The sequence below is a fragment of the Telmatherina bonti genome, assembly GCF_933228915.1.
Source record: "Telmatherina bonti genome assembly, chromosome: 14".
Lineage (NCBI taxonomy): Eukaryota > Metazoa > Chordata > Actinopteri > Atheriniformes > Telmatherinidae > Telmatherina > Telmatherina bonti.
The window spans coordinates 8,352,626-8,368,271 of NC_136612.1; the positions used below are offsets into that span (position 1 = coordinate 8,352,626).

The following is a 15,646-nucleotide window of genomic DNA, read 5'->3' on the forward strand; positions in this document are numbered from 1 at the left end:
ACCATGGTTCTACACCTGCTCAGCTCGCTGATGCTGCTCCACATCACCGGAGGTCAGAGACACAAACAAGCTTTTAATCACTCACATACTGTTCTGCAAATCAGTCTGATACTATAACAAGTAAAAGACTTTTTACTGTAATATAAGTGGCGGATGTCTCCCTGCAGGAGGAGAAACTCTTTTCTGCTTCTTAGATTAAAAAAAATAAAATAAAAATTAAAAAAAAAAAATCCCAAGAATTTAAATGCTTGTGAAATTCTTCCACCTTATGATTATTCTGAGGTTCCATTAATTTGTTTTTAGGTCTACTGGGATCTGAAGCAAGCTCCATAGTCGGAGGGGAGGATGCTGTGGGGGGCAGATGGCCGTGGATGGTCCACATCAACATCACTCACAACAGGACCAGTAGCTGGCGCTGCGGAGGCAGCATCCTGAACGAGGACTGGGTGATGACTGCGGCCCACTGCTTCGACCAGTAAGACTATTGTGGTATATTGAATGTTATTGGGAACATTTAGTTATGTTTATGTATTTTATACGCTACACCAGTAGAGGGCGAACTCGCCTTCATGTTACGTTGTGTAGGCGGTGTTATGCGGAGAACGGCAGAATAAGAGATGCCGCATGGAGAAAAGAACCGTGCTTGTAAGAGGTGCACGAGACGAATAAAGGAGAGAAGAAACTTGAGAGGTGTTGCACCTTTATTTCGGCCACGATGCAACATCTTTTTGGCGACGAGGACTAACAGGATGGCACAGTAAGGACGTGGCTGTCGGGCTAAAGACTTTATAAGAGGGGAGAGCGCCGTAAGTTACAGAAAAGATGGCGACCATCGGCACTCTAGCAGCGTTTGATGCTAAAAATCAAAGCTGGGAAGAATACTGTGAAATAATGGATCAGTTTTTTGAGGCCAATGAGATTGATAACGGGGATAAGCAGAGAGCTATACTCCTCAGTGTAGTCGGCGCATCTACATACAGTTTAATACGGAATCTCCTCAGCCCGAGTAAACCAAAAGAGAAGACTTACACAGAGCTGGTATCGTTGCTGAAAAACCACTTCGACCCAAAGCCAAGTGAAATCGTCCAGAGGTACAAGTTTGATTCCCGCAGTCGTAAGCCAAATGAATCAGTCGTGGATTATGTAGCAGAACTGCGCAGGCTTGCACAGGACTGTAATTATGCCAACACGTTGGAGCAAAAGTTGAGAGATAGGATTGTATGTGGAATTAATGACGACCGTATCCAAAGACGACTCCTAGCAGAAGCAGATTTAACATGTGAAAAAGCCTTGTCCATTGCAGTAGCTGCTGAAACCGCCAATAAAAATGCACATGACCTCCAAAATCCAAGAGCAACTGTGAAGTGCTTCAAGATAAACAAAGGCACGCATCAGGGAGGCGCGTTCAAGAGCAGCAGTGTTCCAGAGTGTTACCGGTGCAAAGGACAACACAAGGCATCAGAATGTAAGTTCAAACAAGAGAAATGTCATGCATGCGGAAAAGTGGGCCATATTGCCAAAGCTTGTCGAAACAAAACCAAGCAAAAAGGAAATGCTAAACCTGGTGTTAAAAAGGAGCAAGCTCGTTCAGGCTATCATTTACATAATGTTAAAGAAAGGCAAGAGGAAAGCAACTCGGATAGTTCTGATGAAGATCCTTTCACATTACAAAGAATGAAGTTCCAGCTAGGGCGCATGAGTGAAATGCCCCTAAGAAAAGTTGAGCCATACACTGAGAGTATGAAACTAAATGGCAAAAGAGTGACTTTTGAGATTGATACCGGCTGCAGTCTCACCGTGATGAGTGAAAAGACATTTAAAACAATGTGGAAATCAAGCAAAACCCCCAACATTAAACCAGTGAGAATTAAGTTGGAGACTTATACAGGGCATCCAGTGACAGTTGTGGGAGCAGCTCAAGTCCAGGTCAAGTACCATAAGCAAAGAGCCAAACTGCCCCTAGTGGTCGTAAAAGGCGATGGACCTACTTTGCTAGGCCGGGGCTGGCTGGAGGACATTCAACTGGACTGGACAGAAATAAAAGCCAGAGACAAAGCTCGTCAAGTACATAGTATTCACTCTGAGAGAGATACTAAAGAGGCAAATGTGACTTTACAAGAAGTGCTATGCAAACATGAAGAAGTTTTCAAGGAGGAGCTGGGCACGTTGAAAGGCACCAAAGCTACCATCCACGTGAAAGAAAACGCAGTTCCACGCTTCTTCCGCCCCAGATCAATTCCTTATGCTATGAGAGCTAAAGTGGATGAGGAAATTGACAGACTTTTAGAAGAGGACATTATCACCCCTGTGAAATATTCAGAATGGGCAGCTCCGGTAGTACCCATCCTGAAACCAGTGGGCACAGTCAGATTGTGTGGAGATTACAAACTAACAGTAAATACAGTGTCCTCACTCGAGCAATATCCAATACCCAGAGTAGATGACTTGTTCAATGCACTTGCTAAAGGAAAGCAGTTTTCCAAGTTAGACATGAGTCATGCTTATCAACAAATACTCATGGATGAAGAGTCCAAGAAATACCTCACAGTGAACACGCACAGAGGATTATTCACCTACAACAGACTACCGTTCGGTGTGGCCTCCGCTCCGGCCATATTTCAAAGGACGATGGAGAGTCTTTTAAGTGGAATTCCTCTGGTCGCAGTGTATTTGGAGGACATTTTGGTCAGCGGAGTGAACAAAGCTGATCACATCAGAAACTTGGACATTGTGCTTAAAAGACTGAAAGAGGCTGGACTACGTCTCAGAAGAAACAAGTGTACCTTTCTTCAGGATGAAGTGGAGTACTTAGGGTACAGAGTAGATGCACAAGGATTACACCCAGTGGAGAAAAAGGTCAAAGCAATCCAGGATGCTCCCGCCCCAACAAATGTTACAGAGCTCAAGTCATTTTTGGGACTGTTAAACTATTACAACAAGTTCCTTCCGAACCTTGCAACTAGGTTGGCGCCATTACATGAGCTCTTGAGACATGATGTTCGATGGAAATGGAATAAAGAGCGAGAAGAAGCCTTTCAAAACGCAAAAGACATGCTCAACACATCCGATGTTTTGGTGCACTACTCAGCGGACAGAGAGCTGGTTTTGTCATGTGATGCTTCGCCTTATGGAGTAGGTGCAGTATTATCACACGTCATGGAAGATGGAAGTGAGAGACCAATTGGGTTTGTTTCCCGTACTTTACAACCTGCAGAGACAAGATACTCACAGTTGGATAAAGAAGGGCTCGCAATCATATTTGGGATTGAAAAATTCCACAAATATTTGTACGGACGAAACTTTGTGATTTATACAGATCACAAGCCGCTGATTTATCTGTTTAACGAAAAGAAGCCAATTCCCCAAATGGGATCGCCAAGAGTGCAAAGGTGGGCTGTGAAACTCAGCGCATACAAGTACAACATAGTCTACAAACCAGGCAAACATCACGCAAATGCAGACGCATTGAGCAGATTGCCAGTCCCGGTCAAACTAAGAAAGGAGGAGAGGACTGAGCAAGTTCTAATGATGGACATTTTGGATGAGACATTGATACAAGCGAGTCAAATAAAGCAGTGGACCGCTAAAGACACTGTTTTATCACAGGTACATGAATACATCCTAAAAGGGTGGCCTGCAGTTAATGATCCAAACCTCAAAGCTTTCCACCAGAGAAAAATGGAGCTAAGTGTAAGAGATGGCTGTGTTCTCTGGGGAGCTCGAGTTGTAATCCCTACAAAAGGAAGAGAAAGGATGCTCAAACTATTGCATCAAACTCACACAGGAATGACTAAAATGAAAGGACTGGCCAGATCGTACATGTGGTGGCCAGGAATGGATCAAGATGTAGAAAGAACTGTTCAGGCATGTCATGAGTGTCAGGCGCATCAAAAAGCACCTGCCCCTGCACCACTGCACCCGTGGGAATGGCCTGAGTCACCATGGTCGAGAATTCATGTGGACTACGCTGGACCATTCCTTGGAGAAATGTTTCTCGTGATTGTGGATGCTCATTCAAAGTGGCTGGACGTGTATCCAACAAACTCTTGCACCTCCCAAGTCACTATTGAAAAACTCAGACAAAGCTTCAGTATTTTTGGAATACCAAAAATGCTTGTGTCCGATAATGGGACTTGCTTCTCAAGTGCAGAGTTTGAAGTGTTCATGAAGCAAAATGGCATTAACCATGTGAGATCCGCCCCGTTTCACCCATCATCAAATGGACTAGCGGAGAGAGCTGTTCAAACCTTTAAAGAGGGGATGAAAAAGATGAAAGATGAGACAATCCAAACAAGATTGTCAAGATTCTTATTTAGCTACAGGATCACACCTCATGCAACGACAGGCTTGTCACCTGCAGAACTCATGATGTCACGCAGACTGAGGTCAGCGCTGGATTTGGTTGTTCCGGACGTAAAAACCAAAGTGCAACAAAAACAACTGAAACAGAAAGTGAATCATGACACACACAGCAAAGAAAGAGGATTTACATCTGGAGATGATGTACTCATCAGGAACTATTCTTATGGACCAAAGTGGATTCCTGGCGTTATCCAAGACTGTTCAGGACCTCTTTCTTACACTGTTAATGTTGGTACTGGTCAAGTTGTGAAAAGGCATGTTGATCAGGTCAGAGCTAGATTACCTGATCCCGAGCTAAAGATTGAGAAGGAGAGGGTGTTGTTTCCAGACACTACATCTAATGTTACTTTACCTGAAATGAACAAACCGCTAATGTTAGAACAACCGAGTTCTAGTTCAGAGGTAGAGCCAGGGATACCCCCTGCTGCAGATATTCAGGCAGAGAAAGTTTTGCCCACAGAGCCAGAAATGAGACGTTCTCATAGAGAGAGACGTGCACCTGTGCACCTTAAAGATTTTGTTTACTAGAATGCTAATAGTTCATTTATATTGCTTAGTCTTGAGCTAAGTCATTTTCAGTTTGTATTATTATGTGTATGCTTTACTTAGAAAAAAAATGTGTTAGTTACCCCAGACAAGTTTTTGCTTAAAGGTGGGGGAGATGTGGTATATTGAATGTTATTGGGAACATTTAGTTATGTTTATGTATTTTATACGCTACACCAGTAGAGGGCGAACTCGCCTTCATGTTGCGTTGTGTAGGCGGTGTTATGCGGAGAACGGCAGAATAAGAGATGCCGCATGGAGAAAAGAACCGTGCTTGTAAGAGGTGCACGAGACGAATAAAGGAGAGAAGAAACTTGAGAGGTGTTGCACCTTTATTTCGGCCACGATGCAACAACTATGTTTACCGTCTTCTCTAAATACTATTTTTATTAACTGTAATCTGATGTGGACCCACTTTTCGCCCATGGACTGCTGGGATAGACTCCAGCTTCCAGCGAGCCTGAATTGGACTAAAACGGTTAAGAAAATGGATGGATGGATGGAGGACATGGATCCAGGGATCAAGTTTTAGGATTCATGTTTAGCATGAAACTTATTTTCATGTTCAAAAACACGAATTTTTCCTTTTTAATGAAATGTGAAACATATTTACCTCCGCCAAGAAGGTTGTGTTTTACCGACGTTTATCTGTTTGTGTTCAAGATAACTCAAAAAGATGTGGACGGGTTTTCATTCAATTTTCAGGAGTTGTTGGAAATTTAAAAGGAAAAACTGATTAAAGTTTGGTTGGTGATCCTGTTTTTGTATTACTTTTGTTTTACGTTTTACTTTGTTTTTGATACTCGACGATAACTATTTAAACACACGCTGATCTTTGGCTGCTCTGGTTGGATGCAAGCGTCATGAAAACAAAAGAAGAAATCTGAGTATCTTATTGGTCGAGAGATCAACAGGAAGTCATAACAGTTTACGTCCACCTTTAAAATAGAGGTCTGCTAATTTACACTTTTTGATCACAAAATGTTATGAATCATAAAAGTAGCGCGGTGCAATTCACTTACAAAGTTCCCGGGAAATGCTAGAATTGGTTCCTGAGATATTTCGCAAAGTGTTGATCAATCAATCAATCAATCAATCATCAAATCCATCAATCAATCAATCAATGTTGCGTTAGATCTCCTGCCTACCAGTGGTGAGGTGTGTATTCTTTACTTATACCGTTATTTATGATTGAGATAAAGAAACTTTTGGGGGAAAAAAACAATGATTAGGATATTGCAACAGGACGTTCAGTGTTCAGTACTTCATATTTCTCATCGCCACTGATAACACAGATATTGCTGGTGAGTTATTTTTGTTTATTTAGAAATGATGAGTTCTCAAGGTATGGCCACAGGTGTTCTCGTGTTGTATGTTTTATATATGTTTATTTAGAAATTAGTAATTATTACACGTGTTGAAATTTGATAACAGGAGTTCCAGTGTTGTTGTTTTTTAGGTTTATTTAGAAGTTATTTGTTTTGCAAGTATAACAAGAGACGTTTTCATGTTGAGTTTTTATGTTTTATTTTTTATTTAGAAATGATTAGTTATTAATATATAATGACCATAGGAGTTTTGGTGTTTTACACATTTTTTCCGCAGTGCTACTGCTGCACATTAGATATCACTGGTGTGTTCTTTATGTTTATGCAGTTATTATAAGTTTTAAGATATAATACAGGCGATGAAGTGTTGAGTTTGTCACATTTTTTTGTTTTGCATATTCACTGCTAGACATTACAATTTATGTTTCTTTGAAAGTTATGAATTACCTCCGCCAAGGAGGTGATGTTTTTACGGCCGTTTATCTGTTTGTTTCTGTTTGTATTCAAGATAACTCAAAAGTTATGGACGGGTATTCATTAAATTTTCAGGAGTTGTTGGAAATGTGAAAAGGAAGAACTGATTTAATTTAAGTGGTGATCCGGATCACCGTTTGGATCCAGGAACTTTTTAAAGGCATTGGCTGAAGCTGAAGCTGATTGGACCAATAACTTTAATTTAAACAAGTAATGTTTAAATATTTGTCTTCTCTACATTTAAAAAAAAATTGAATTAATGAATAAAATGAGCATAAAAAATTAGTCTGAACTGAGTCCGAATATTTGTCATCGTGAACAATATATTGATCATTTAAACAGAAATTGTGTGAAAAATAGCCTACTTAGTTGCATAATAAAATAGATCATAATATGTATTGCTGTTCATTTTAATGTGTTGTATAATTTTTTTCTAAAATTAAATCACATTTTTAATTTACTTTCACAAAGTATTTCTAAATGTAAAAAAATGCCACATTTACTATTAATATTTATAAAGATTATATTCAATAGTTGAATATACATTACTTAAACAAATCATGCTTTTAAAATTACTTTAATAAATATAAATTAAACAAATTAATTTATTGTTTAAGAATTTTTAGAACAAAAAATGTAAAAGTTTCTAAGAATGGCATAGTTGAAACAGATACTGAAACAGATTTAACATAATGTCATTTATTACAGTATATTTACATGGCATGCGTGGTTGTGGCAGCTAATTCAGGTCCGCTTTACATTGAAAAACTAATGTGTGTGTGTGTGTGTGTGTGTGTGTGTGTGTGTGCGTGTTGCCAGGCGACTCAATGTCCGCATCTCTAAGTCCTTCATCACTGTGGGGACACACATGCTGCAGAAGGGTTTTCCTGTTTACGCAGAGATCTTCGCCGTCGTCCCTCATCCCTCCTACAAGGTTCTGAGCAGCGGCTATGAAAACGACCTGGCTCTGGTGAAGCTGAAGAAGAAGCTGCAATTCTCGCCTAACATCTCCGCCATCAGTCTGCCCAGCGCCAACGACATCTTCGGTCCACTGTCTGACTGCTGGATCACCGGCTGGGGGCAGATTGGAAATGGTGGTACGTTCAGTAACACACACTCGCACCAAGTTGGACCAGGTTTCTCACACCAAGAACATAAAGCCCACTTTCTAAAAACCTCCATGCAGTTTAAAAGCCTTAGTTTCACTGCAAAAGTGAGAAAATGTTAAACATAGTCATTTAACGTCCTTTATTAAGTTAAAAATGATTCATTCATGTAGTTAGTGCAGAAAAGGATTAAAAATCAATCAGGTCTGACTCGGTTTTCAGCAGGTTTTTGCAGAAACATCTTCAAAAAAAGAACGATCACACGGAGGAGAAAGCAGTCGGAGGAAACACATCTGCAGTCACAGCAGTGTCGGTCCAGCGAGTGGCGGCTCGCTGGACCGACACTTGACAACATGACCCAGCAGAGAATTATTGTATAAATATGTCAAGAAACTAATTTTTATTATGGAATGATCATTTTTTGCCTCATTTTTCAGTCAAAGTTATGTACATGTTCTCTGTATGTAAGATGAGAACTTAAACATGGTGGCCGGGAAGTGCAAAACAGAATGACATAGAGTGAAAAACTTTACATTGTTGTGATTCAGATTGACATCATAGTTTACTATGTTAACCATGTTTACTTGTACAAAATAAAAATGGTAACTTTTAAGAAAGAATAACTTTACCTTTTAGAAAAACAAAAAAACACTCTACAAATGTGACACTTTTACCAGGGATAAAGCAAATTTATATTAGAGAAAAAACAACTTTACATTTCAGACAAACAATTTTACAAAATAAACACTTTTGCAATGTGTGATGTAGACTTGTCCAACTGCAAAACATCTTTACAAAGTTCAGAGTACATGAAACATTTATACCTGATAAAGCAGCTTTACATTTACGCCAACACTTTGAGTATCTTTGGGACAGTTTTTCAGCTTGTAAAACGCTGCAAGACACGACCTGGAAGTGATGAACAAACAGGAAACCACTCAGTGGTGGAATCAGTCTGGCGAGTAGCTGCTTTGTGAACAAAACTTAGACTAAATATACAATGAATGACAGGGATTGCCATGTCTTGATGAGCCCAAGGTAGCAAATATACCTGGATTTTATTAATGCATCATGCTGTGTCTGTGGCCTTTAATTGAATGTATAAAAGGGAAGTCCATCAAGCTGACCAGCTGCCCCCCCCTTCACATCTGTAAAAAGTATCTGCCAGGACACACCCGCCATCTGGTTACCATCACATAACCTGTTCAGACTGATTGTTAAATGACAGTCTTCCAGTCGACCATGTAAAGAACAATGATCTTCACTGAGTTTATGCTTCTTATAATATTTAAACCAGATCAAACACAAAGAGTCAAGTAGGTCTGATGCTGTTTAACCAGTTTTAACAGCTTGGGTTAAAGTTGTCAAATAGAAAAGTATTCTAAAATCTGTGTACAGCTCCAGTAATATGGCTCGTGTTGAGGGAGTGAGTAGCAGCACAGCAGAATAATAATAATAATGACAATAAATTGAAAACTATCCTCTCAATGTCTTTTTCCTACTTTGAGATCAGGGGCAGAGCTAAAGGGGTGGCTGGGTACCACCCCAGGTGATGGACAGGACAGAAACATCTTTCCAGACCAGTTTCACTGAACCAGCATCACTGCACTTATATCATTCCACCAGTCCCAGTATCATTCCACCAGTATCCCCCAGCAGTATCACTACACTGGTTTGAAGTCCCTTTTAAAGTATTTTCCTCATCATTCCTCTTTATCTCAGTGTGTCTGTACGTTTCTAGAAGAGATTTAGTCCCTGTGTAGCTACTGATGTTTTGTAGGCTGTTCACCTGATGTTAGCATGAAGCTATGTAGCAATGCTAATCTAGTTTTATGCTGGCACTAGATTAGTCTTAAGATAATGTGGGGAAACCATTTTCATGTTTAGTTTTCAGTGCGTATGTTTAGGCACTAAACCACACCTCAGTTCATCAAGATTTTAAGTTGGAGCTGAAAAATAACTATAAAGATGCTAAAAGTTTAGCTTAGCACTGACCAAGCTAGCTGTACATGATCCAGTGTAATTTAACAGGGGGCTAGCCAGCATGCTAATTGGTTTTAAAGTAGCTACAGCATGAAAATGTGGAGAAAAATATAGTGTAACCAGAAGAGGAAGATATACAACGTTATCCCTGACTACCACGTGAATACATATTTAACTTCACATTTATTTGACAGAAAATAAATGAGAAAACAAGACAAACTAAACAAGATAAATCTTTAAGTTTCAAGATATTTTATCTCACAGGGAGATAGATGCTGTCATGGTCTGTAGGTTTTGCTTTCTGTTAGATTGACTGTTGCTTATTTGCTGCCTGGTTTTGGTTTTACTTTGTAGTTCACCTCCTCCTGTTTTACTGCCTGTTGTCCACACACCTGGTTTTATCTACTAATCTGCTGCAGTTGCTCCTCGTGTCGTTGGCGTAACGTATATGTACCTCTTGGTTTCTCTGGGTGTTTTTTACCAGCCTGTTTCTGCACTGTCGTCTTTGCATGCGTCTACTTCGTATCCTGGTTTTCCAGTCTTGTTATTATTTAGTTATCTCGCCTGTTTTCATTCAACCTCCAACATCCGTATGCCTCCTGCTGCCACTCTGCAGTCATCTCCTCTTCCTCGCACCATGACACAAACACAGAAAGAAGCATTACCAGGATAATTAGGAGGTTTTAACTTTACTTTAAATGTGAACTTTACAGTTCGCTTTCTGATATTTGTCTTGTGTTTAAATCATACAGATGTTTTCTCATAACAGTAAATCTGATCAGGTGTAATTTTTCTTGCACTAGCAGATTATTTTATATATAATTATAATAAAAATTATTTTAATCGGAATCTTTTCCTGAAATAATGAAGGTTATTTCTGTGTGTATGAACGGTTACGGAGAGGCTTCAAAAGACATTTTACATCTAATATTAGCTGTGGAGAGTAAAATATGATGATTTAACCTAATATGTGTGTAAATTTAGCAGCTCTATATAACAAAGTAAGAAATTAAAATGAGATAGATAACTTTTTTTGGTTGAATATGGCTGTGTGAAGAAGCTCTGTAGGAATATAAAGAAAGCACATCATCACCTGCTCACCTGGACGACTTCTTCTTCTGTGGTTTTTCAGTCCTCCTGCCCGACCCAGAGATGCTCCAGCAGCTGAAGATCTCTCTGGTTCCTCACAGTGTCTGTAAGAAGACGTACCAGCACCTGACCTCGGACATGCTGTGTGCCGGAGCTGCAGGGAAGGACGCCTGCGAGGTGATGAAACATCTGCTTCACCACAGCTGAACTCATCCTGCCACACGTACTTTCCACATCCTCATGAACACATTCAGACGTTTCCTTTCCACCGCAGTGGGGCGACGTCGCTAACCTGCTGTTCAGATGTGGTGGATGTGCTGAACAGTGTTGCTTGAACAGACCTGGATGTTGGGACAATGCAGATTTGTGTTCTAGTGACCAGAAATCCCTCATTTCTCATCCTGGCAGTAGTTAACCAATCAGAGGCGGCTAGTTCCCAGAAGTAGAACCACGTCCCAGCTTCGTTTACTTACTGCATCAGTGGCATGAGGTCGCTACTCCCCATTTTAACACATTAATGATTATTCATTACAGAATAATTGACACGTTTAATCGCGGAACCTTCGTCAGACAACAATTCCCTGGTGAACCGAATACACTGATGCACACGGTACCTCCACTACTTTTCTCAGCAGCATTGGTGCTGTATTTAGCAATATTTCAGTCCCCTTCAGTGAGTCTATTTAAACACAAGAAATGTTTTCTTTTTATTTTTTACTGTTTTAAAGTTAAATTAATTTTTGCAGACATTTACAGAGCTTGGGTTTACAATATTAATCTCTTTTACTATTATTTGATGTAATCACCTCTTAAAATCTATTTAAAATTAACAAAATGTTGCTTTTTGGGGCAAATTTTGTGATGCGATTAAAATGCGATTAATTAAAATGAATTCATTACAAAGCTGGTAATTAATTAGATTTTTTTTTTTAAATCCAACCCTATTATATATGTACTACCTGGGAAAAAAGGCCGCCACTGAAGAGAAAAGCTCTTCAACTCCAGCATCTGGTTGTTTCTCCTTCTTATCTCCTTCCTGCATCATTCTCTGTCATCATCTCCAGAAGCTGCTTCATGCTCAGCAGATTTATTCCTGTGTTGCATTGATTGTTCCCCAATATCTTGTATTGATGATGGGAGACTGACCACTGCACAAAGCCTTCTCCAGACCATCCCCTACAGTCTCCATGAGGTTCAGGTCTGGACTCTGATGAACCACTATTTCACAATCTGAGCCCCTGGATCCTGGAGGAAGATGCCAAAACCTGCTCATTCAGATATTCAGGTAGTCAGATGGCATCATGAACCTAGACGGGTTAGTACAGTATAAACTAGCCATAATGGCTGCATCACTTCCGATCCTGACGCTCCATCACTGTGAAACAGGGTCAGTCTGGACCTATCAGACCACATGACCTTCTTCCAGCTCCAGAGTCCAGTCTTTCTGCTGGTTCTCCTCTCTGTATAGTGGTTTCCATCACATAGCTCATGTGGAAATGTTCTTCCTTTCACTGTTAAACTTCGGATTTTGCTTGAAGACCAGCAGCTGTTCCTCTTCCTGCTGAAGTTTCACCATCTGGTATCTTGTATGTTTGGATGTTAAAGGTTTCTGGTGTTGATAAAGTTGTATTAGTTCCGTCCAGCTGCTGGTGTTCAAACCGATGTGATGATGGCGGAAACAGACGGCTTTCTTTGCTCTTGCAGGGGGACGAAGGCGGCCCGCTGGTTTGTCTCACGCCCTCCGGCTACGTCCAGGTGGGAATCATGAGTTTTGGAAGTCCAGATGGATGTGGTCTCTCAGGCCGCCCTGGCATCTACACACTGGTGTCCAGCTCTCTGGACTTCATCACGCGGCGCATCAAGCCATCAGTGGAAGGCTCAGCTGAGGTCTGAAGCTGAAATCCTGCTCCCTCTGCAGCTTCTATCCTCTCGCTCCATCCTGCTCATCCATGAAAGTCTCTATTAAAGTTCTTAAGCATCGCTGTGTGAGTCTCTGTATATGATCCATCCCTGAAACCCGACCCGACCCGAGTCAGCCGAGTTCACTTCAGCTTTCCCAGCCTGACCAACGTCTCCTTCACCGTCCAGATGTGCACACATCTCCACACCCAGCAGGGTTTAGACAACGTTAACCTTTAGAGAGGATTTCAAGTCAATAAAAAAAGTAAATAAAACAACATTTTATAGCTGAACTCTTTCAAACCACATTGTTTCAGTACATCAGCGTGTCAGGCTGACCAAATAATTTCCATTTAAAGTAAAAAGCTCTAATTCAGTCAACAGGGTTTACTGACTGAAATAAATATAAATAGGTGGACAACATGATGCATTTGGTTGGTTCAGTCCAACCAGATATAAACATTAACCAGGATCAGACTGAGCTTTGGTTAATAGTTAATACAATTATATGAATTGTTCTGATCCAACCAAACAAAGTTGATTCATCATTAATGTAATTTAAACAGGTTTTTATACCTCCATCTTTGTTAAGTTTAGAGAAGAAAAACAGGAACTGTGTTAACTGGATTAAAACTTGACATTGTAAAGAAAAAAGGGAACATTTCCCAAATCAATCCATAATAAAAACAGTTTATACTTTTATCTCTTATTTCTTAACAATATATTTCACCAGAAGGTTCCTGATACAGCAGCGCAACAAACAAGAAAACACGTAAAAATGTAAACAAATCATGGGGCTAAAAATACCATGATGTTAAACCTGTTAAACATGTTAAATGACTTTCTAAATAAATGAAACATGTTCAACAAAGCAGCTGCACTCTGAAGAAGCAACAGACCAGAGATTTTTTTATCATTTACAGAAGATGTTTGACATCTTTCTGATTACTTGTTCACGCAGATAGATAGATATGCAAACACACATATAATGTAAAGATGTTTGACTATGTATATTAATTTATATGTTTACTAATTTTTCTTTTTCAGCTTTGCTAAGGATGTTGTTGCGTTGTGATGTTTATGTTTACTGCATGTCATCATCAAGGTGTTTACTTTGGTGTCCTCTAGTGACAAACAGTTATAACACAGTTATTACATATTCAGATTTCTCCTATAAAGCAGATTTACTGATCATTTAGAGTTAATAATGCTGAGAGAAGGAAACTCTGCTTCTGACGTCCACAAGCATCACTTTGACTAAACTCTGTTACTATGGTAACGTCCTCTGCGGAGCCACTCGCCGCCAGGTTTACTTGAACAAAGGCTGAGTGTGTGTCGTCACGTTCAGATGTCACACATGAAGGATTGATCCTCAGCTCAGGTTCAGTCCGTCTGTCTTCCTGAGTCTGTGGACATTAAAACAGCTGTCAGGTCGTCCATCAGTCCCCCTGAACTGGAACATGTAGCGACGTTACTGGAACGACTGGGAATACGATTAGAATGAAGATGTGTGGAGCCTGATGAAGGATCATTAGTCATGTTGTGATTGGTGGCTCTGATGGAAGCTTCCTGTCATAGTTATCATGTTGTATCAGAGAAGATGGGAATATTTCAGAGAGGATGATGATGGTAGGACAGCTGGACACAGAATAAACGAGGTTCCAAATGGAGCCTCATATATCTGCATGGAAATAAATGATACATAGACGCAGGGCCGCCTTTACCAGGCGTTAAGCCCAGGGGGTGAGAAGTTTTGTTGGCCCTGTCCCGCCCTCCAAGTTGAGTCACATAGAAAATCAAATCTAGGTCTACACCTTTTTTTTTAAGTTTTATTGTCATACAAATAACTTGAACAAAATGAACAAAAATGAATATCATCATAATGAGTAAATAATAATAGCAGCAACAGAATAAACTATAAACTCTGTGAAACCATGAACCTGTAAACACTAACTCAACACAAAGCGGCGCATCAAAACTATTCTTGGGCAAAGAAATCTCAGTAGCTTTGTTTAGACTGACTTCCTTCAACAGACAGCTTTCATCTGTATATTATATATACTAATAAAAAAGCTGGAATAGTTACATCATTCCAATAAAAGTACAGATAATAGTAACTAGCATGTTTTAAAAGTACACAAACCTGATATAGTATCAGTGGTTAGTACAGCATGTTGTTGGATTTTTCAAATAAGTTAAAAAATCAATGTTTAACTTTGGAAATATCACATTATCTTACAAATGATTAATTTTGGATTTATCTTCTGATTATAATGTGTCTGGTTCCTTTTTTTCACTTTGTAAAAACATCTTGTTTATTGTGACCACTTGTCTGAACCTGACAGACATCACTGGGATTTCAGACCAGTAAAAACTGCAAATAATCACAATTAATCAACTGAAAAGATTTTAATGTTTTTTTTTTAAAGATAAAAACTGTTAATGGGCTCAAACATTTCTATTATTTAATAAATTAGCAGCTAAATATAGTTTTTGGAATCTTTTCTATATAAAATATAGTCCTAAAAAAACCTACATTTAACTGTAGTAATGGACAAGTTGATGAAGTGGAAAGTTAAACACACACACTTGAAATTTCTACTCCAGTAAATGTATTAAAAGCCACTGGTGTCATATTTCAGCTGCTTTTACCTGCCATTCATGTTTTAATAACACCAGCAGATGTTCACACACTGAAAACACACTTGTTATGATCACATGTGTGTGTGTACATGTGAGTGTGTTTGCAGTGATGTAAAGCAGAGTAGTTATGTGAGGCATTTCATAAGTAAAGGCTGTTCATTGTTGCTGCTTTACTCAGAGAAACAAACATGGCTGCAGTTACTGTCAGACTCCTGA

The 15,646-nt window shown here is 39.6% G+C and overlaps 1 protein-coding gene across 1 annotated transcript; it reads left to right on the top strand.

Annotated features, from left to right (window-relative positions):
- On the top strand, positions 1 to 12,855 carry LOC306765123 (tryptase-2-like). The gene is made up of 5 exons (XM_079252485.1): positions 1 to 52; positions 304 to 475; positions 7,530 to 7,807; positions 10,932 to 11,065; positions 12,593 to 12,855. Exons 1-5 carry the CDS (start codon positions 4 to 6, stop codon positions 12,779 to 12,781), a joined length of 822 nt encoding a protein of 273 aa, XP_079108611.1. The 5' UTR covers positions 1 to 3; the 3' UTR covers positions 12,782 to 12,855.
- The last annotated feature ends 2,791 nt before the right edge of the window (positions 12,856 to 15,646 follow it).